Source organism: Engystomops pustulosus, chromosome 8 (assembly GCF_040894005.1).
Source record: "Engystomops pustulosus chromosome 8, aEngPut4.maternal, whole genome shotgun sequence".
NCBI lineage: Eukaryota > Metazoa > Chordata > Amphibia > Anura > Leptodactylidae > Engystomops > Engystomops pustulosus.
The window spans coordinates 111,933,781-111,955,149 of NC_092418.1; the positions used below are offsets into that span (position 1 = coordinate 111,933,781).

The 21,369-nt window shown below is 43.6% G+C and overlaps 1 protein-coding gene across 1 annotated transcript in view; it reads right to left on the minus strand.

Moving 5' to 3' along the window:
* Positions 1-21,369, minus strand: part of THSD7B (thrombospondin type 1 domain containing 7B) — a 445,789-nt gene that overhangs the window by 43,301 nt on the left and 381,119 nt on the right. The window contains exons 19-22 of the mRNA XM_072122242.1: positions 19,347-19,488; positions 10,201-10,316; positions 7,587-7,704; positions 2,333-2,478 (exon numbers count right to left, since the gene is read on the minus strand). Of these exons, the coding sequence (XP_071978343.1) occupies positions 2,333-2,478; positions 7,587-7,704; positions 10,201-10,316; positions 19,347-19,488 (522 nt within the window). The remainder of the gene's footprint in view (positions 1-2,332; positions 2,479-7,586; positions 7,705-10,200; positions 10,317-19,346; positions 19,489-21,369) is intronic.

A 21,369-nucleotide genomic window follows, 5' to 3' on the forward strand; every position in this document is an offset into this window, starting at 1 on the left:
GGTATATGTAAAACATTTGAGGACTTGAGTAACACTCATCAACTACCACAGGCATGGTTTTACCAATACCTTCAGTTGAGACATGCATATGACACTCAAAACCGTGCAAGTCCAATAATTCTAGGACCTTGTGGAGTCCTTAATAGAACATTGAGGACCAACACAACCAAAGGACTGATCTCTTTTTATAATGTGGTTCTGTTGAATAAATCCCTGGGTGACACGCAGCTTAAAAGCCGCATTAAATGGGAAAGAGACATAGGTCCAATATCAGATGAGCAATGGTCAGATTGCCTAGAGATTGTGCCCACCTTATCTCCTAGTGAGGCTCATAGAATGTCCCATCTCTTCATGCTACATAGGGCATATAGATCACCACAGTTGCTACATCAAATAGGGGTCCGTGGAGACTCAATTTGCCCTAGGTGTGGGTGTGAGGAAGCGGGTATCCTGCACATGATGTGGGAATGTGGGGAGTTAGGAAACCTTTCTAAGATTCAGAGGTCTCTATATCAAGTAAGAAAATTGATAGCTGCACACTGGATTAGGCCACGGCCTCCGGCAGTGAGGGAGTATATAAGTAGAGTTAATAATGTGCTCACCTTGGAATATGGTTCTTACTTGAAAAGAAATTCTATCGCTAAATTCGAAAAAATTTGGGGGAAATGGATGGATACGTCAGGTCTGCCTTCGCAATGGTTATTACAAATAAGGTCGAGTATGCAATACCAGCTTTCTCTAGCCTCGTAGACAAGTTCGATAATTTGCTGATATGGCAAGATTAGGAGAAGTAACATTCTTGGGCGCATATGCCCTACTCTTGGGAGCTGACTCTGGGAGGGGGGGGGGGGGGGTATTTTGTTTGTTGCTGTATTTTGTTAGTATAATGATCCGCACTCTGGAAGAAATTTCTTGGGTCTGCTGTAATTCAGACTTGTGGAATAATGTAGGCCATGCTTGGTCGATTTTACATATACAGCCTTCTGAAGTCGAAATAACTGATTGTATTGCAAAGGGTTTGTTTGTATTTGTTAATGCTCAAAAAATCAATAAAAATAAGCTTGATCAAAAAAAACAAAAAAAAAAATTGTCGTTTGTTGTAGAAGATCCACTCTCTCTCCAAATCAGTGCTGTCACCTTGACCCTTGGCCTGATGAGTAACTGTGCCAGAACTCTTTCTTTCGTGACATGACCCTGCACTTGACTTTTTTCTACCTTCCTATTTGCACTGCCATGTCTTGAAACACCGAACTGTCACGTATGGGAAGACTACTCCAAGAGGTAGCAACCCGGTGAACCTTTGGCAGCAAAGTCCACATTTGTGTACAAGGGTTACACAATAGATAATATACTAGTTGCCCTATGCTAGCGGGTCCACAACTAGCACCGGTGTATACTATAATATTAAACCTCAGTCTCCGTCTAGTAAGTAATTAATAGGGAGGGTATGCAGCTGCATGTCTTCTGAGATTGCTTGCTGTGAGAGGGGAGGAGGAGCGGCTCAGAACTTGCAGCTCAGCTCTGACGTTACATATTCACAGAGCTGGGATGCACAACATGTAGTTTAGTTCTAGAGGATTATTTTGACTGGACATAAGTTATTGTAACTCCTACAGTGCGATGCTATGTTCTATGTATTATCGTACTATGACATGAATGGCGGTGGCAAGTGTAAGTGATTGCTTTGGAACATACTGCCAGACATACAGCCAATAGAGGTTGGTGATAATTACATTTATGTCACACGACCCCCAGATGTCCTTGATCACCCACAGCCTTGATGCTGCTACACGATGTGTACAATGTATCCCACAAGGTCTTCTGAGATCCTCATAAATGAAGCCCAAGTCTTTCATGTATTATATAATGACTTATTGATCCTCTCTGCCGATGGCGTGAGCCAAGGAGGACACCCCGGAGCCTTTATTCTAAGATCAAGCGTTACTATGTGTCAGGAATGTTTACCTACGTAAGACAATGACCTTTAATCAGCATGTAAGTGTACGGCACCGACGGTGAACACTACCGGGCCGAGCAGACATAGATCAATGGGTCACATAAGTTTCCTCTCATCATTGATACCAATACTTGCCCTTTAAATAAGTCCCTAAAGGGGTTGTCCAGGAATTGAGAAACATTGTTGCCTTCTTCCACAAGCAGCTCTACAGCCAACCATGGATAGAGCTTAGTATTGCATCTAATCTCCCTTTACTTCTACACAGCTGAGCTGCAATACCAGCACAAGCCATGGTCACTGGTGGCGCTGTTTTTGGAAGAATCGGATTCATCATCTTATAATAATGCAATAGTGAGCTCACACCACCCTCCATACCTCCACTCTACACGTCGACCATTGCCCGAAATTCCAGGAATAGCAAGGGTTAACGGCACAGCTTCTGTACTGGGTGAGCTGGGTTGGACAGGGTCTCCCTTCTCCTTCGGCGTGCATCTTGATGTGGCGAGATCGCATCTGCTGGCCTGGGGTAGAAAAGCAACGGAGACTTAATTATAGCCCAATTTAAAGGTTAACTCCATACTGCATAATATGTATGTGTAACAAGCTGATCTGGGTGCAGACTGATGGGCTCCTGGCTCCATCTTTGTGGCATTAACCCGGTGCACGGGGGTCATCCTGGAAAACCAATGACTACTGCAATACTAGAACCAGGAGCCGGAGCACAGTGCACTCAGGGGTGACCCTAAACACTCTGCTGCCTGAGGCGAACCATAGAACAGCGCCCCCTCTCTGCCCCTTCCAGGTTATATTTTAGTAAGTGGGTTCTGCATACAGTGTCCCACACCCCTGAACATATTTGTAAGTGACAGGTTCTATCACTGCGCCCATCTTGCTGCAGGTCGTGCTGCCCGAGGCAAGAGGCTCAACTCACCTCATGGCTCCTGCACCACCGAGTGCACTTTATGTTTTTTCTTTTGCATCTGCAAGGGTTTCTCTAACATCCCACTGGACTTCATTGCTACAAACTGATTGGTGACTAAGTAGCAAATGTCATCAATATGGGATTGTTTGGTGACATTGTAGCCCAATTCCCCTTCACTTGATGAGCTGTAATTACTCTGCCTGGCCACAGCACATAGAATGGAGCAATTATCCACAGGATAAGATTTTAACTATGTTATCTATCGTTAGGGGTCTTGTTCTCACTAATTAATGGAGCACCAAGTCGAGCATGCAACCTATTAATAAAATTGGAGAGTTGGAGATTGCCTAGCACAGCGCTCAGGTACCTCCAGCTCTCCATTCATTGATCCCCAAGCTCTTTGCTCAAAAAGTTCCTATAGACAGTAGATGGAGCAGACAAATGCTTGACTTGCTGCGCCATTTGTGGGAACTAGACCTCTATTTTCGGGGAGGGTCTCATCGGCATTACCACTACCATCAGATTGTTGTACCCTACACACTTGGCACAACCTCTTCACCTTTGCAGTATTCCCCCATCAGGGCAGTAATGTAGATGTACACACAGCAGTAATAACCCTATAGTGACACATCGGTACCTGCTCTTTCCAAAGACCAAAGATATTCTGCATAAAAAGACGGAAAGTGCAACAATGTTTCCTCCAAAATTGCTAGAAATCCTTCCTGCTATTTTGTATCATTATGAAGATGACAAAGAGCCCCTTCTCGAGAGCGGAGCGTGCGGTGGAGAGCGCGGAGCTCACAATTATCCCGGATGAAAACACAAAACACAGTCTGATGGGAGACGGCTCGTAATTGATGCAGAAATTAACTGTAATTTTGGAGGACACCTCCGGCTCCCCTCTATTCATGTGCTGTTAATATTTCTGACAGGTCACATGTAGAGGGTGACAATTAGAGTCGCCCGACAATGAGGCTCCGGCGCCTTTGAAGACATGTTTTGTAATAAAGCGACCATTGATTTGCTACAACATCCCTTTATTGTTATCGCTGAACCTCATTAGCGATTCACTTTCTTCTTCTTCATCTTTTCCCCCGAAAAAAATCACTTAGGAAACGGTAATAAGTGAACCTTCTTATCTATTCTGTTCTGAATGGCTTTGTGAGACCACATACAAATGTGACGAGAACACCCAGCAGCTCGGGGTGCAACAGAGAGAGCAAACCTGGGGGAGGCCATATGGCTAAAAATATCATAGCAAACTTGTCCAGTGTTCCGGTCAGGCTGGGGGTTGTAGTCTGTAGAGTCAGGAGGACTAAGAAGACTCCTTAAAAGACTTCATTGATTGGTGTATGGAAATAAGTTTTCCTGGATGGAAAAGGAAAATGGTGCCTTTTAGAAGACAACTTCCTATAATTCAATAACCAACTTTTAAAAAGCCTGTAATGATGTGATTAGGGATTGAACCAAACTAGTAAAGTGTTTGCCAAAGAAAAGATGACTCATTCCTGCACTGATGAGAAGCAAACACTTTAAAACTGCTGTAAGCAAATGAAGTGTTCCCCCTCCTGACCCATATCTACGGTCTCTCTCCAAACCAACATATTCCCCCTCCTGACTCACGTCTATGGCCTCTCTCCAAACCAACATATTCCCCCTCCTGACCCACATCTATGGCCTCTCTCCAAACCAACATATTCCCCCTCCTGACTCACGTCTATGGCCTCTCTCCAAACCAACATATTCCCCCTCCTGACCCACATCTATGGCCTCTCTCCAAACCAACATATTCCCCCTCCTGACTCACGTCTATGGCCTCTCTCCAAACCAACATATTCCCCCTCCTGACCCACATCTATGGCCTCTCTCCAAACCAACATATTCCCCTTCCTGACTCACGTCTATGGCCTCTCTCCAAACCAACATATTCCCCCTCCTGACCCACATCTATGGCCTCTCTCCAAACCAACATATTCCCCCTCCTGACTCACGTCTATGGCCTCTCTCCAAACCAACATATTCCCCCTCCTGACCCACATCTATGGCCTCTCTCCAAACCAACATATTCCCCCTCCTGACTCACGTCTATGGCCTCTCTCCAAACCATCTTGTTCCCTTCTCTAGACAGACGAGAAGCAAGGTGGAGGATACAAAGCCTGTAACACTCTCTAACCAAAAACCTCTTCCTGACCCCTGTTTATGGCATCTCCCCTTACCAACCAGATTCCTGCTCTGTAATGATGAGAAGCAAAAACTTCAAACCAACTGTCTGAAGACTGAGCATGCATTACCTATAAGACTCTATACAACTATACAGCAGTCTCCTCAAAGAGAGATATTCACCTTCCTGACCCCTGTCTATGGCCTCTCTCCTAACCAACTAGTTTCCTGCTCTGCAATGATGAGCAGCAAAAACTTCAAACCAACTGTCTGAAGAATGAGCATGCATTACCTAGAAGACTCTTCAAAAGTAGCTTACACAGGCAACCTCCTCAATGAGACATATTCCCCTTCCTGACCCCTGTGTATGGAGTCTCTCTCCTAACCAACCAATTCCCTGCTCTGCACTGATGAGAAGCAAAAATGTTAAAAGAGCTGTCCGCATACAATTATGTCAGTGGCTGGACATGTTGAGAGTTGTAGTGCTCTATGTATAAAGTATAGTTGTACTATGATCGGCTCCAGTGGTTGGACATATTGGGGGTTGTATTGCACCATATATAGAGCACAATAGAATTGTATTGTGCTATTGTCAACTCATAATGTGACATTGTTTTTGGAGTTGTTGAATTGCCGTCTCTTTTCTCCCCATTGTCTACAAATTTTTTTTCCAAAGAAACAAAAGTGTCCTTGAAGCCGTATATAATGTTGCAAAAGAAGGAAGCGGAGAAGGAGAAACGTTCTGCATCTTGGAATATGAGCGGAGACGGTTCAGTCATTGACAGCTACTAAAAATGAAGCTGTCACACATAAATCTCCTCACTTTTTTTAAATAAAATATGGATTTATCTACTTGTTAAAAATAGAAATTGACTTTTTGAAGTGAATTCCTTCGTTGCTGATTTTACTGACATATTAAAGAATAATCCTGTGTAGCCGCCGCTTTATCTTCTTACTAATAAGGATGTCAGTAATGAATGGATCTGACACATTAGAAAAATGGGGAAAAGTAACCCATTCTAGGGCATCTGGGAAGCCACCAGGGGAGAAAACTGGGGGGAGAAAATAAGGGGAGGGGTTATGAATTGCAGCCAATCAGATTCAAACTTTACATACAGAGTCACCTATGAAATGGCTCTTCAGCAGTTCAAAGAATCAGCAGTGAGCAGAACCTGGACAAGGGGGGACGTAGTCGGGGCCTACACCAGAGAGGGGCCCAGCTATAGGGGGTAGTCGGGGCGCAGCTATAGGGGTAGTCGGGCTCTGACACATAAGAAAGTGCTAGTATAGTAATTATAAATAGTAAAAAGAATCTAAACCCTCATGTTTCCGCTTCTAGAAACTCTTGAAAACAAGCAAAAAAGTTAAGACGACCTTGAGCAGAATTGAAGTGTAATGTTCTCCGTAGCTGATCTCCTAATTCTATCTCTCTTAATAAAAGGAGAAAAGCGCGGAGTTAATCGCTCGGCCTTGCATTGCAATTGTGGAAGGATTCGAGACGCTCAACATTCTGAAAATGAGCCGCAGCCGATTCACATTCTGAAGTCATCTGTAATGCTCAGAGACACCTCGTAATTGCACTGATCAGAGGCACAGGGTATGGAGGTAACCAGCATGCAGGGAGACCACATACACGGGCATGCAGGAAGACCACATACATGCAGGGAGACCACATACATGGGCATGCAGGGAGACCACATACACGGGCATGCAGGGAGACCACATACACGGGCATGCAGGAAGACCACATACATGCAGGGAGATCACATACATGGGCATGCAGGGAGACCACATACATGGGCATGCAGGGAGACCACATACATGCAGGAAGACCACATACATGCAGGGAGACCACATACACGGGCATGCAGGGAGACCACATACATGGGCATGCAGGGAGACCACATACACGGGCATGCAGGAAGACCACATACATGCAGGGAGACCACATACATGCAGGGAGACCACATACATGCAGGGAGACCACATACATGCAGGGAGAACACATATATGGGCATGCAGGGAGACCACATACATGGACATGCAGGGAGACCACATACATGGGCATGCAGGGAGAACACATACATGGGCATGCAGGAAGACCACATACACGGGCATGCAGGGAAACCACATACACGGACATGCAGGTAGACCACATACACGGGCATGCAGGGAGACCACATACATGGACATGCAGGGAGACCACATACACGGACATGGGATACCACATTCACGGACATGGGAGACCACATACACGGACATGGGAGACCACATACACGGACATGGGAGACCACATACACGGACATGTTGGGAGACCACATACACGGACATGCAGGGAGACCACATACACGGACATGCAGGGAGACCACATACACGGACATGCAGGGAGAGGCGTAAAGAGATTTTGGAGCTAATTCTATGTTTTCCATCTCACCCCAAGAGCTTTATTTAAAACTTCTGTACAATGTCACAGCCCCTCCCCCATTTATTACATCACAAACGACTACAATATGTAAATGAAAATCAGCAGAGCTTGTTAGGGCTCACCTCCGACACCACACGTCTGGGAACAGGATGACCAGGCTGACCAGTCAGAGACACGACAGTCGATGCTACACTCCACCAGACAGCGGAGACTCAGCTTCTCGGACTTCTTTAATCCTCGCTAAAGGGTAAAACAAGAAATATTCAAGACATCTGGCTGAATAATAATAGAACTGTATGATAACAGTGTAGCTTTCTGTCACAGCCTCTAGTGGTTGCTTCAGGGCTTACTGCATACCGACTGTATAATCAGTATGCATTAATCTCTCTAGCTCCCTCTAGTGGATGCTGGAGGCAGACGGCAAATAAAACAGCACTTAAGACTCAATAAGAAGTGTGTTATTACTAACTTCTGTCTATATCCTTGTTCTTAATTACCGTATTTTCCGGACTATAAGGCGCACTTAAAAGCCTTGGATTTCCTTGGAAATCCAAAGTGCGCCTTATAGTCCGGTGCGCCCTATATGAGGCAGCGGACCCTACTTACATAGGTCCCCGCTACTGGAGACAGCAGATCTCCAGCGGGAACTGCAGACCACGCGGCACGAACAACTTCTGCCGCGTGGTCTGCAGTTCCCGCTGGAGATCTGCTGTCTCCGGTAGAGGGGATCTATGTAAGTATGCTATTCTTTACCTCCCCCTCACCTTCCCCGCTTACCTTCCCCGCGTTCCGCGTCTCGTCTCGGCGTCGCGTCGGGTCTCCGCTCCGCCCCCGGACCTCCGCCACGCCCCCGACCCTGCGCCTTATAGTCCGATGCGCCTTATATATGGAATTATTACATATATAAGGCGCATCGGACTAATGCACCTTATATTCCGGTGCGCCTAATGGCCCGGAAAATACGGTAATACAGTTCTATAATTGCTATTACTATTTATTAAGTTGTGCAATATTTATGGAATTTTTCCAATATCCGTTAAGCCTTGGTGTAAACATGATTTTCTTATATTTCTTACTATCTCTCTATTATTTCTCTAATAAACTCTAAAAAACTGTTTCCCATGTACAGTTTCCATTAGGTTATATTGCTTCTACCCAAAACACAACAAACAAAAAATGTGTGCAAAATTCAAATTCCAAAGTTTTACCAATTCATCAAAGAAAGACTAAGGGTGCGGTCACATGTTCTGCTAGTGTTGTGTTTCCTAATGCAATGATAGCACGTAGGGGGTTGGGTAATCAAGACTCTTTCTGTCAATCACTTTGTGTGTGGGTGGAGTAATCAGGACTCTTTCTGTCAATCACTGTGTGTGGGTGGGGTAATCAGGACTCTTTCTGTCAATCACTGTGTGTGGGTGGGGTAATCAGGACTCTTTCTGTCAATCACTGTGTGGGTGGAGTAATTGCTTTCAATCACTGTGTGTGGGTGGAGCAATCAGGACTCTCACTGCCAATCACTGTGTGTGGGCAGAGTAATCAGGACTCTCACTGTCAATCACTGTGTGCGGGCAGAGTAATCAGGACTCTCACTGTCAATCACTGTGTGTGGGTGGAGTAATCAGGACTCTCACTGTCAATCACTGTGTGTGGGTGGAGTAATCAGGACTCTTTCTGTCAATCACTGTGTGTGGGCAGAGTAATCAGGACTCTCACTGTCAATCACTGTGTGTGGGCAGAGCAATCAGGACTCTCACTGTCAATCACTGTGTGTGGGTGGGGTAATCAGGACTCTCACTGTCAATGACTGTGTGTGGGTGGAGTAATCAGGACTCTTTCTGTCAATCACTGTGTGTGGGCAGAGTAATCAGGACTCTCACTGTCAATCACTGTGTGTGGGTGGAGTAATCAGGACTCTCACTGTCAATCACTGTGTGTGGGTGGAGTAATCAGGACTCTCACTGTCAATCACTGTGTGGGGGCAGAGTAATCAGGACTCTCACTGTCAATCACTGTGTGGGGGCAGAGTAATCAGGACTCTTTCTGTCAATCACTGTGTGTGGGCAGAGTAATCAGGACTCTTACTGTCAATCACTGTGTGTGGTCACAGTAATTAGGACTCTTTCTGTCAATCACTGTGTGTGGGCAGAGTAATCAGGACTCTCACTGTCAATCACTGTGTGTGGGCAGAGTAATCAGGAATCTCAATATCAATCCCTTTATGAGAGAGGAGTAATCAGGACTCTGAAGGCCAATCACTGTGTGTGAGATAACTTTCATATCTTAGGAAAACCTCTCTTTTATATTGTACTATTTGCATCCTCTGACTCTTTTTTTGTGTATATTTCCTCGTTGTGTTTTGGGTAACAGTGAAATTGGTATAAAGACGTATTCTGCGGCACAATGGCATCTTGAGATTTCACAGCCGCCTCTTGAGAACTCCAAATCCAATTACGCTCAGCGGAGGAGTTCTGTGCCGCTCCGTCCTGATGAGATATTACACAATGGTCACGCTGACGGTGACAATGACTTTTTTCCTTCTTTATATGTTTTTTTTTTTTGTGCGCTGGATTTTACTTTGTGGAGACTGGAACTGGAGGTCTTCAAGTCACTAGATGTAACAACTATTGTTCATAGAGAAAACCGGAGCGCAGAGTGCAGCGCGCGCCGCCATGCTGGGCCCAGCACAGCGGAGGTTAACAGAGGCCGGTGGGATCGGTTTTGTAGGCTTGATATTACCTGCTCACAAAAGGACATTTTTACAGATTTTCCATCGCTGCGGGTGCAGTCTAAGAGCCGGGTTTTTATTCCCTCTCCGCAGACGGCCTTTTCACTCAGCTGACAGGCGCTCCACTCTGAAAACCAACAAAACCTGTTAGGAGTCACACACTACAACACATTATCCGTTTTACCGCATCATTGACCCCTTAAGTGCCACTTCAGCTCTTCAGATCATTGCAAATCGCTTGTTTCCACCCGTCACGCTATAGGACTCGTTCCCTTGCGGATCCCCCCTGTGCGCACGGACACGAATATCCAATCGTTACATAATTTATAAAGCCCCCTATAGGATGACGGGGAGGACTGAAGTACAAACACTTACATCCTATTAATTGTTGACTGCGGAGATTTCCCATAACCTGTTAGTGAATGAACATCCCTTTAATGATCATTTATATCGCTGGCAATTAATGGAACTGGAAAATTGCGCCATTGAGAAACAACCGCAAACTGTTACAATGTAGAAATCAAACTGTAACTTATCATTCTATGACCTCAAATTTTGCCCTGAAACAAAAACAAGTAGAGATTTATGCAAACCTGCCGAGCAGTGGGTGGTCCAGGGCGAGACGGGCTCATGGTTGGGCCCCGATTTTACCAAAGGAAATGGTAACTATTCCCTCTTGGCCTGAAATCTGTATACCGAGGGAATGTTAAAGGGCTGGCCGAGGGTCTTTAAATAGGAGGTATATATATATATAGCTTGGGGTCTGTATAAAGGGATGGCCTGGGATCTTTTTACAGGAAAGGGTGGGCCTCGGGTTTATATATAGGGTAAATATAGCTTGGAGTTTGTGAAAAGGGCTGGCCAGGGGTCTTTATAAAGGATACGTTTGTCCTGGGGTCTGTATGCACAGAAAATGGTCGGTATAAAGGAATATCCTTGGGTTTGTGTACAGGATAGGACTGGCCTGGGGGCTTTATGCTCATAAAACGGTCTGCCTATGGGCTGGCTTGAGGACTATATATAGCATAAGTATGGCTTGGGGTCTGTATATAGGATAAGTTTGGCTTGGGGTCTGTATATAGGATAAGTTTGGCTTGGGGTCTGTATATAGGATAAGTATGGCTTGGGGTCTGTATATAGGATAAGTTTGGCTTGGGGTCTGTATATAGGATAAGTTTGGCTTGGGGTCTGTATATAGGATAAGTTTGGCTTGGGGTCTGTATATAGGATAAGTTTGGCTTGGGGTCTGTATATAGGATAAGTTTGGCTTGGGGTCTGTATATAGGATAAGTTTGGCTTGGGGGTCTGTATATAGGATAAGTTTGGCTTGGGGTCTGTATATAGGATAAGTTTGGCTTGGGGTCTGTTTATAGGATAAGTTTGGCTTGGGGTCTGTATATAGGATAAGTTTGGCTTGGGGTCTGTATATAGGATAAGTTTGGCTTGGGGTCTGTATATAGGATAAGTTTGGCTTGGGGGTCTGTATATAGGATAAGTATGGCTTGGGGTCTATATGCAGAGAAAATGGTCTGTATAAAGGGTTATCCTGGGGTTTGTATACAGGATAGGACTGGCCTGTCACCTGTATACAGTCTGCCTATGGGCTGGCTTGGGGTCTGTTTATAGGATAAGTTTGGCTTGGGGTCTGTATATAGGATAAGTTTGGCTTGGGGTCTGTATATAGGATAAGTTTGGCTTGGGGTCTGTATATAGGATAAGTTTGGCTTGGGGTCTGTTTATAGGATAAGTTTGGCTTGGGGTCTGTATATGTTTGGCATGGGGTCTGTTTGCAGAGGGAATGGTCTGTATAAAGTGCTACCTTGGGGTCTGTATACAGGATAGGACTGGCCTGGGGGCTTTATATTCATAGAATAGTCTGGCTATTGGCTGGTTTGGGGTCTGTAATTAGGATACTTGTGGCTGGGGTCTGTATCTGGAGAGAATGCTTGTTATTAAGGATTGGCTTTGGAATTGACGTGTTATTGGGGATTACATCTTATCAAGATGAATTTTCCCTTTAGATGACAATTGTTTGGCTTTAATAGGCTACTAAGAGTCAGCCAATCAGTGAGCAGCTTCTGACTGCTGCCAGTTTGTAAATCTCAGCAATTGGCTTCCAGGAATTTTTGGAAACTTTGCCCCAGAGTGATAGAAGACGAAACAGAGAACCTCCAAATACTGGAGCCGCATCCAAGATTATCCCATGGGCAGATGCTACCGGGGAGGGGATATAGTCATAAATATTAGAGTAGATGGTAATGGATGGAATATTCCCGTAATTAAGTAATTACATGAATTTCAACCAAAATTAATTACATTTTATCATTGTTTTATAATTAAATTGAATGCAGTCATTTGCATTTTAATTAAATATCTGTTTTACATTGTAATAAAAAGACATTTCATGGAATATTTTAGACTGTATAAAAAGGGGACGGAGGGTTTAGTTTGATTGGTGCCAGGAGTGCGATCTATGTGAGAGAGAACTGTGCTGCAGCTTGATGAAGTCTATTGTTCTCTGTTATCAGCAATGCAAAAGATCCTATACAATGCAGTATCAGGAGTGTTTAAAAGGGACAGAACACAAAAAGGCAATGGCCCACATTAATCAAAACTACAGGCGGTCCCCTACTTAAGGACACCCGACTTACAGACGACCCCTAGTTAAAGAGGGACCCCTCTGCCCACTGTTACCACTGGTGACCTCTCTGGATGTTACTATAGTCCCAGGCTGCAATGATCAGCTGTAAGGTGTCTGTACTGAAGCTTTATTGATAATCCTTGGTCCCATTACAGCAAAAAATTTTGAAACTCCAATTGTCACTGGGGCAAAAAAAAAAAAATTAGTCTTGAACTACAATGATAAAATATACAGTTCCGATTTACATACAAATATCCAGGGAGTGCCCAAAGCTTAGGCTACATTCACACTAACGTATGGGGGACGTATATACGGCCGACGTATATACGGCCGATATACGTCCCCCATACACTTCTATGGGCGCACGGCACCCTACGGGAGCGGTTCGGTGCAGCACACGTGCGGCACCATACCGTTCCGTACCCGGGAAAAAGATAGGACCTGTCCTATCTTTTCCCGTAATACGGCGCCGTGCGCCATAGGTTGCTATGGAGAGGGGCGGGGGTGAGCTGGGCTCACCTCCTCCTCCTCTCCCCGTACACTGCCGTTGCCTGCTACGGTACGGTACGGGCGGGCAACGGCAGTGTGAATATAGCCTTAGTCTGTACTATGTGCAGTTACCTGTGTAGTGTGCAAGGGGCACCAGATTAATCAAAACTGGTGCACGGTCTTTATGACCGCAGCTGCTCGGGAAGTGGGCACCATTTTTTGCCCACTCACGTCAGTAATAAATGTGGCGCAAACTCCGACTAAGCAGTAACTCTGTTCTGTATTTACATAATGGAGACAATGGGGCTCATTTACTTACCCGGTCCCGCGGCACGTTGTCCGACGCTGATTTGGCTCTGCCGGGATTCACTAACATCACGCGCCCGATATCCAGCAGGTGTCGCTGCTGCGCCGAGGTCCGCCGGAGTTCACCTTCTTCTTCCTGGTGCATGTGAGTGCTTGATCTTGTGACACAAATTGCTTTTTAAATTCCGTGGTTTTTCCGAATCCATCGGGTTGTCCGACGGCCACGCCCCCCGATATCTGTCACGTGAAAGGCGCCGCGATTGCACCAAAATCTGATCGCGTGCACCAAAATCCCGGCGGAATTCGGAGCAAATCGGGAATCGTCGGCAAATGAAACGGAAATGCGGCCGTGGAACCCTTAGTAAATGAGCCCCAATGTAACAATATAAATGACACTTTGGAATCCGAAGTTCCAAAGTTTTCTATTAGGAAACTTGTTGAGATGTGGACAATATTAATGTGCCGAGGACCACAAGTAATGATCCGTGCACTCAGTGTATTTATGGGCCTAAGGAATCTACAATTAATAATTCTTCTCCCAGTGCATCATTAAGCCAGTTAATGACTATATACTGAGAGGGAAAATTACACGACTGACTTTATAGGTTCAAGAAATATATCTCTACAGACAGTTAAATCCTATATTACTGACATAGAGGGCAATGTGCTGGTAATGATAACAGATGGGAGAGAACTCAGTTTCATCACTTTACTGTGCGGAACATTTATGTATCAACTTATGAAATTATTTGTCATCATAGATCTATCTGTCATCTATCCATCTCCTATACATTGATCATCTATCTATTATCCATCTATCTGCTATCATCTATCTATCAGTCTGGTCTATCTATCCATTTATCTATCTATCAGTCTGGTCTATCTATCCATTTATCTATCTATCAGTCTGGTCTATCTATCCATTTATCTATCTATCAGTCTGGTCTATCTATCCATTTATCTATCGATGTGTCTGTCTGTCTCTGTCTGTCTCTGTCTGTCTCTGTCTGTCTCTGTCTGTCTCTGTCTGTCTCTGTCTGTCTCTGTCTGTCTGTCTCTGTCTGTCTGTCTCTGTCTGTCTGTCTCTGTCTGTCTCTGTCTGTCTGTCTCTGTCTGTCTCTCTATCATCTATCCCCTCAGTAAGTCCCGTTGCTCTGCCCTGTGTGATAGAAAGCCTGAGCTTTATCATGTGTGATGGGTCGGTTTGCTCTGCGTAAAACATCTGCAATCAGTAATTCTTTCCCCAGACAGAGCAAATGTCAAAATCATATTTCTAAAGTCATAAAACCATAAACTGAAGACTCTCTGGGGCATCTAGCCCGGCTTTCACTGTAATGTTCTCCAATAGCTTGTGATTAGACTGAACCATTACCTTTCATATCTATCTACAGTATTATCTATCTATCTATCTCATATCTATCTATCTATCTATCTATCTATCTATTTCCTATCTATCTCCTATCTATCTAATATCTATCTATCTATCTATCCATCCATCTATCTATCTCATATCTATCTATCTATCTCCTATCTATCTATCTATCTATCTATCCATCCACCTATCTATCTCATATCTATCTATCTATCTCCTATCTATCTATCTATCTATCTATCTATCTATCTATCTATCCATCCACCTATCTATCTCATATCTATCTATCTCCTATCTATCTATCTATCTATCTATCTATCTATCTATCTCATATCTATCTATCTAATATCTATCTATCTATCTATCTCCTATCTATCTAATATCTATCTATCTATCTATCCATCCATCTATCTATCTTATATCTATCTATCTCATATCTATCTATCTATCTCATATCTATCTATCTCATATCTATCTATCTCCTATCTATCTATCTATCTATCTATCTATCCATCCATCTATCTATCTCATATCTATCTATCTCCTATCTATCTATCTATCTATCTCCTATCTATCTCCTATCTATCTCTCTCTCTATCTATCTCTCTATCTCATATCTATCTATCTATCCATCTCATATCTATCTATCTATCTCATATCTATCTATCTATCTATCCATCCATCCATCTATCTCATATCTATCTATCTATCTCATATCTATCTATCTATCTCCTATCTATCTATCTATCCATCCATCCATCCATCCATCCATCCATCCATCCATCCATCCATCCATCCATCTATCTCATATCTATCTATCTATCTATCTTCTATCTATCTATCTCCTATCTATCTATTATCTATCTATCTCCTATCTATCTATCTATCTATCTATCTATCTATCTATCTATCTATCTATCCATCCATCCATCTATCTCATATCTATCTATCTATCTTCTATCTATCTATCTCCTATCTATCTATTATCTATCTATCTATCTATCTATCCATCTCATATCTATCTATCTATCTATCTATCTATCTATCTATCTATCTCATATCTATCTATCTATCTATCTCATATCTATCTATCTATCTATCTATCTCCTATCTATCTATCTATCTAGAAAAAAGGAAAGTTTAGAGCAGCACAGCAACTCCGGTGGGTGCAAGTCCATAAGTCCCCAGGCAGGGGGACTGCAATATAAGGTTTAGGAAGAGGCAGCACTCCAAAAGGTAGTTTCAAAAAAGTGGGGTGTCTTTATTCCATGAGCGACGTTTCAGCTCCTTACGAGCCTTTTTCAAGCATGGTGAAAGGAGGCCAGCAATCAAACATATAAAGGCCTGCTATGCATTTCATTGGTCCACATGGACATGTGCGCCAATTCTTGTATCGTTCGGGCATGTTTACAGCACACAGTGTTCTTCCGCCCACTCTGGGGAATTAAGTCCAGAACACTCCCTCTTTCTGGTAGTGGGAGACAAACTCCGCGCCCTCACTCAGCTGGAGATACAATCAATGAGGAATTTATGAATGAACGTGCCGAGATGGGGAGGATCCGGTAGCCGATTGGTTGTCATTCACTTAGGTGTAAGATTTCACAATGAATTATCTCACTCTTCACTAGGTATTTTCACTGTTTAACTGTGATATTGATCTTATGTTAACACTAGTATATATCATATGATGTAACACTTGTATTATTATGTATGCACACACGGTCCATGTGGACCAATGAAATGCATAGCAGGCCTTTATATGTTTGATTGCTGGCCTCCTTTCACCATGCTTGAAAAAGGCTCGTAAGGAGCTGAAACGTCGCTCATGGAATAAAGACACCCCACTTTTTTGAAACTACCTTTTGGAGTGCTGCCTCTTCCTAAACCTTATCTATCTATCTATCTATCCATCCATCCATCCATCCATCTATCTCATATCTATCTATCTATCTTCTATCTATCTATCTCCTATCTATCTATTATCTATCTATCTCCTATCTATCTATCTATCTATCTATCTATCTATCACCTATCTATCTATCTATCTATCTATCTATCTATCTATCTATCTATCCATCCATCCATCTATCTCATATCTATCTATCTATCTTCTATCTATCTATCTCCTATCTATCTATTATCTATCTATCTCCTATCTATCGATCTATCTATCTATCTATCTATCTATCTATCTATCTATCTCCTATCTATCTATCTATCTATCTATCTATCTATCTATCTATCTATCATCTATCTATCTATCTATCTATCTATCTATCTATCTCCTATCTATCTATCTCCTATCTATCTATCTATCTATCTATCTATCTATCTCATATCTATCTATCTCATATCTATCTATCTATCTCATATCTATCTTTATATATATATATATATCTTTCTATCAGTCTGCCTGTGCATATTTGGGGGGATATATTATTATTTGATCCAAACCCCGGCACCCTTGCCCACCACGCTGGAGCCTCCTGCTGTATATCTGGGGGGGGTCGGTATAATTGCCGGGGATCCTGGTACAGGCTATCGCTAGTGCACAGATGTGGGACGCCCCCTCCCTGCACAATTGGCGTAGGGGGCGCAATAGCTTGTTGTATGCCTGTTTTTGGGCATATAAGCCACGATAAATACCCCTGTTTTATATCCATATTTCTATCAGTCCATCTATCTCAATGTATATCGGGGCAGATGTATTTTTCGTTTGTTTTTTTGTTTTGTTTTTTTTTTTGTTTTTTATGATTTGTGCCATTTTTTTCTGCTTTGCACCAAATTCATCTCTGAACGTCGCCTGCTACCAGGTGTTGGCGCATGATGTATCACTCCAGTCCCCACCTGGTGTGGGCAACTGTTCTATATGGGTTTGCGCCAATAATTGCCCACATTTTTATAAACTGCTGAAAAAATGGCCAGGAAAAAAAGAACACAATTTATCTAAAGGAAATCAGCCGCAAGGATGAATCAAAGAGCTTTAACAAAAAGATACATCTGGCCCATTATATGTATCTGTCTGTATCTGTCTCTGGTCAGGTGCATGTGAGGAGCTCCATATACAAGTCTATGGGAGCGCCCCAAATAGTGGGCAAAATGGACCCATGTTCTGGAGATAGGAATAGGTCCCACGTGTTACCGGCCAAACACAGGACACATGGGGCCCATACCAATATCTGATTCTGGATCCCCCTTTATCGACCCACATTTATGTCTAGAACATGACTTTTCTGACCCCATCATACAACAAGTGCAATGGGGAGATGCAGGATAAGTCTAAGATTAGTCTATACAAGGGCCAAAAATAACCAAGAAAATAGACCCCCATTCTCAAGGTGCGGGTCCCAAAGGATTCAGGTCATTTTAAGAGAAAATAGACACCTGGGGAGGATGATGGGTGTTAAAGGGATATTCCTGCCTCCATCACATCGCAGGACAGACTCAGGAAGCTGCGCATGCGCGACCCTCCCCATTCAAGTCTATGGGAGAGTCAGAAGCGAACCGGTCCCACAGATAAGTGAATAGTCCTCAATAGGTCCGGTGAACCGGAACGGATTAAAAATAAAAAGCTAAGTCTATCATGTCATTAGGACGTATCCTGTGGGTGAGAATAGCCCTTTAAATATATATTTCGCAAGGTCAGTACAGAAAAGTTCTCTAACTCTTAGTAATTGAGGTTGAGTAAAAAGATAATATACATAGGGGGGTTCATTTATCTTTTCCTTCCATTGGTGGTTTTGCGCCTTTTTGCTGCGTAATGGCTGTTTTGCGCCAATTCTGCATTTTCGGAATGTTACGCCCAAGTTCGCAGTGTAACCATTGTGTGTTGTTGCGCCCTATTTGTCATTAAATTGCGCCTTTTTACAGATATTTGCCCCTTATGTAACATTGATTTGCACCTGTATGGGCGCAAATAATTACGCAATAGCACGCCAGTCCTGACCGTGCGTAGGAAAGGCGATGGTGCAACAAATTTGCAACTAATAAGGAGCGAAAAAACTTTATTTGACAAAGACAAATGAGGTGTAAAAAATAGACTCACAAAAGGCACAAAAAGAGCTCGGAGAAGGGGGGAATAAGATAAATGACCCCCATAGTGGTGTAATAAAGCTGTGAGGTTACCCCTGGCCACTTGTGTCTCCTGGTAATGAGGCCCATTATCCGGATTTTCTATCCCTCAGCCTTATCCTATGGTAACATCCCCCAAGTGACACCAATCAGAGGAGAGCAGAACCGCATACATGAATAATATGTGGGCGCATGCGCCGCTCCTCGCACATCTCTGGGGGGATTTATTAGGCCGCGCTGGCGGTAGGGATTATAATATCCGGGGGGTGCACTCCTACCTGTGACATTATACTGGTAGTGGAAACAATTACTGTTCAGGACACACGGCTCCGTTTCCGAGTCCTCGGGACAAGTCTTTCCGTTCGTGGGAATTCTCAGCGGAAATCTCGTCCTTGACCTGGTGGAGTTGGTGTCGCATGACTGATGGAAGAAGCAGAGGAGAAGGCGATTAGTATCAGGACGCACAGACGGAGAATGGAAATTCACAGGCAACGACCAAACGTAAGGCGGAGGAGCAGGGATGGAGGGAAAAATAACTTGTATCTAATATTTAGGAATATTACAGTTACCACTACATCGTTTCTAGAATTCTTAGTGCAAAACGTATCTGCAATGTAAAAGATTTTCTTTTCATGAATCAGGGAAAGCTGGGTAATATCCCAGTATGTAAAAAGGCCCTTAAAGGGATTGTCTTGCAAGTGTCTGAAGCACCGTGACGCCCACCCATAATGAGAACAGGGGTCCTATGTGCTCCATACTTGTACATTGCCAATTTACTCACTTTTATAAGTGCAGTTACTCCACCAGACCAATAAAAGTGAACAGAGAAGTCTACGTGAGCCAATCCCTTTAAGGGAATTCTATAAACAAAATCCATCCTGATAAACCAGGGACATTACTCATAGATCCAGGCACCGGGACTGTGGTATCTTCTTATATTTGTCATCCATGGCCTCCTCCCTTCTAAAATCGATTTTTAAATTATGCTAATGAGCCAGAAGGACTCTGCGGGCGTAACCAAAGTGTCTTCATGCTGCTGCTTCACAGGCTGTTACACTGTGCAGGAGTACACATGCCCTTCCTCCAGTCCCTGCACACAGTAACATTGTGTGAAGTTACAGGAGGGGCTCTGGTAATGCCCGACAGAACCCTTCTGGTTCTGTAGCTGGAAGGAGACCATGGATATCACAGTCACGGTGCGTGGATCTATGAGTAATGTCCGTGGTTTAAACAACCACATTTTGTCCCTACTTTGGTAAATGAAAATTGAAACAACCTAGTAATAACTCTTAATGAAAAATGATTGATCTGTTTATCTGATTTGTCTCCAAGGTAACAGACAACAAAGAAGTTCTGTGTAGTCTGGACCTACAGTTTTGGAGGTTCATACTGTCTGGTCCCATGTGCTCAGGAACATTTGGTGAGCAAGAGGACAGAAGCAATATGGCTGCAGGGTCAGGCTACACAGAGTGTGTTTGTATCCATGAATAAACATAGTTTCCGCATGACAGAAGACAGGGAGCCTGTCAGCAGCTTTCACACCACTAAACTACAAGTCCTCTAAAGTAGGGTGTGAAATATCCTTTCTAGAATTCTCTCTTTTATGTTAAATTTCACCAGTTTACTAATCTCCTCCACAGCCGTATGCAAATGAGCTGTGAAGAGTCATGTTTTGCCTAAGGTGAGTCACATACTCACTTTTCTTCAGATCAGAAACCCTGTAAAGGGAACCTGTCAGACAAATTTGACACCCCCCCCCCCCAAGCTAAATATATTTTTTCAGAAATTGCAATTACATGCGCAGTAGCTCCGGCTTCGGAGCAGTGCCCGTGCAGCGGCGTAGCGGCGTAGGGACGTAGCTGTGCACCAAAGATATGCTGGTAGGAGGATCAAAGAGGCTACTGGGGCTTGAAGTAGCCGCGCCGTGTAGCCGCAGCTCCGGCTACTCCACCTCCCAGTAGCCTCTTTAGTAAATTTGCATGTAAGGGCAATAAAAGTTAGAAAAAGATACAGGGGACACGAGGATTAGACCTTAAAAGGGCTATAGAGGCACCTACCACCCCATCCACCTTAATAGGTAGATCCGTGGTGGTAAGTTTCCTTTAAGCAGGTTGCAAAAAAACAAGTTTACAGAGTGGGATCCGATTAAAGTATCAAAGTAAATTAGGTAGAACGAAGATCATTTGTTTTACTCATTCCGTGAAAAATGTTTCAATTTTTCAGGTTTTAATTAAAAAGTTCCAGCGTCCGGTCTCCATGGTGACAGACAACAACTATGTAGTCTGGATCTGCCAGTCAATC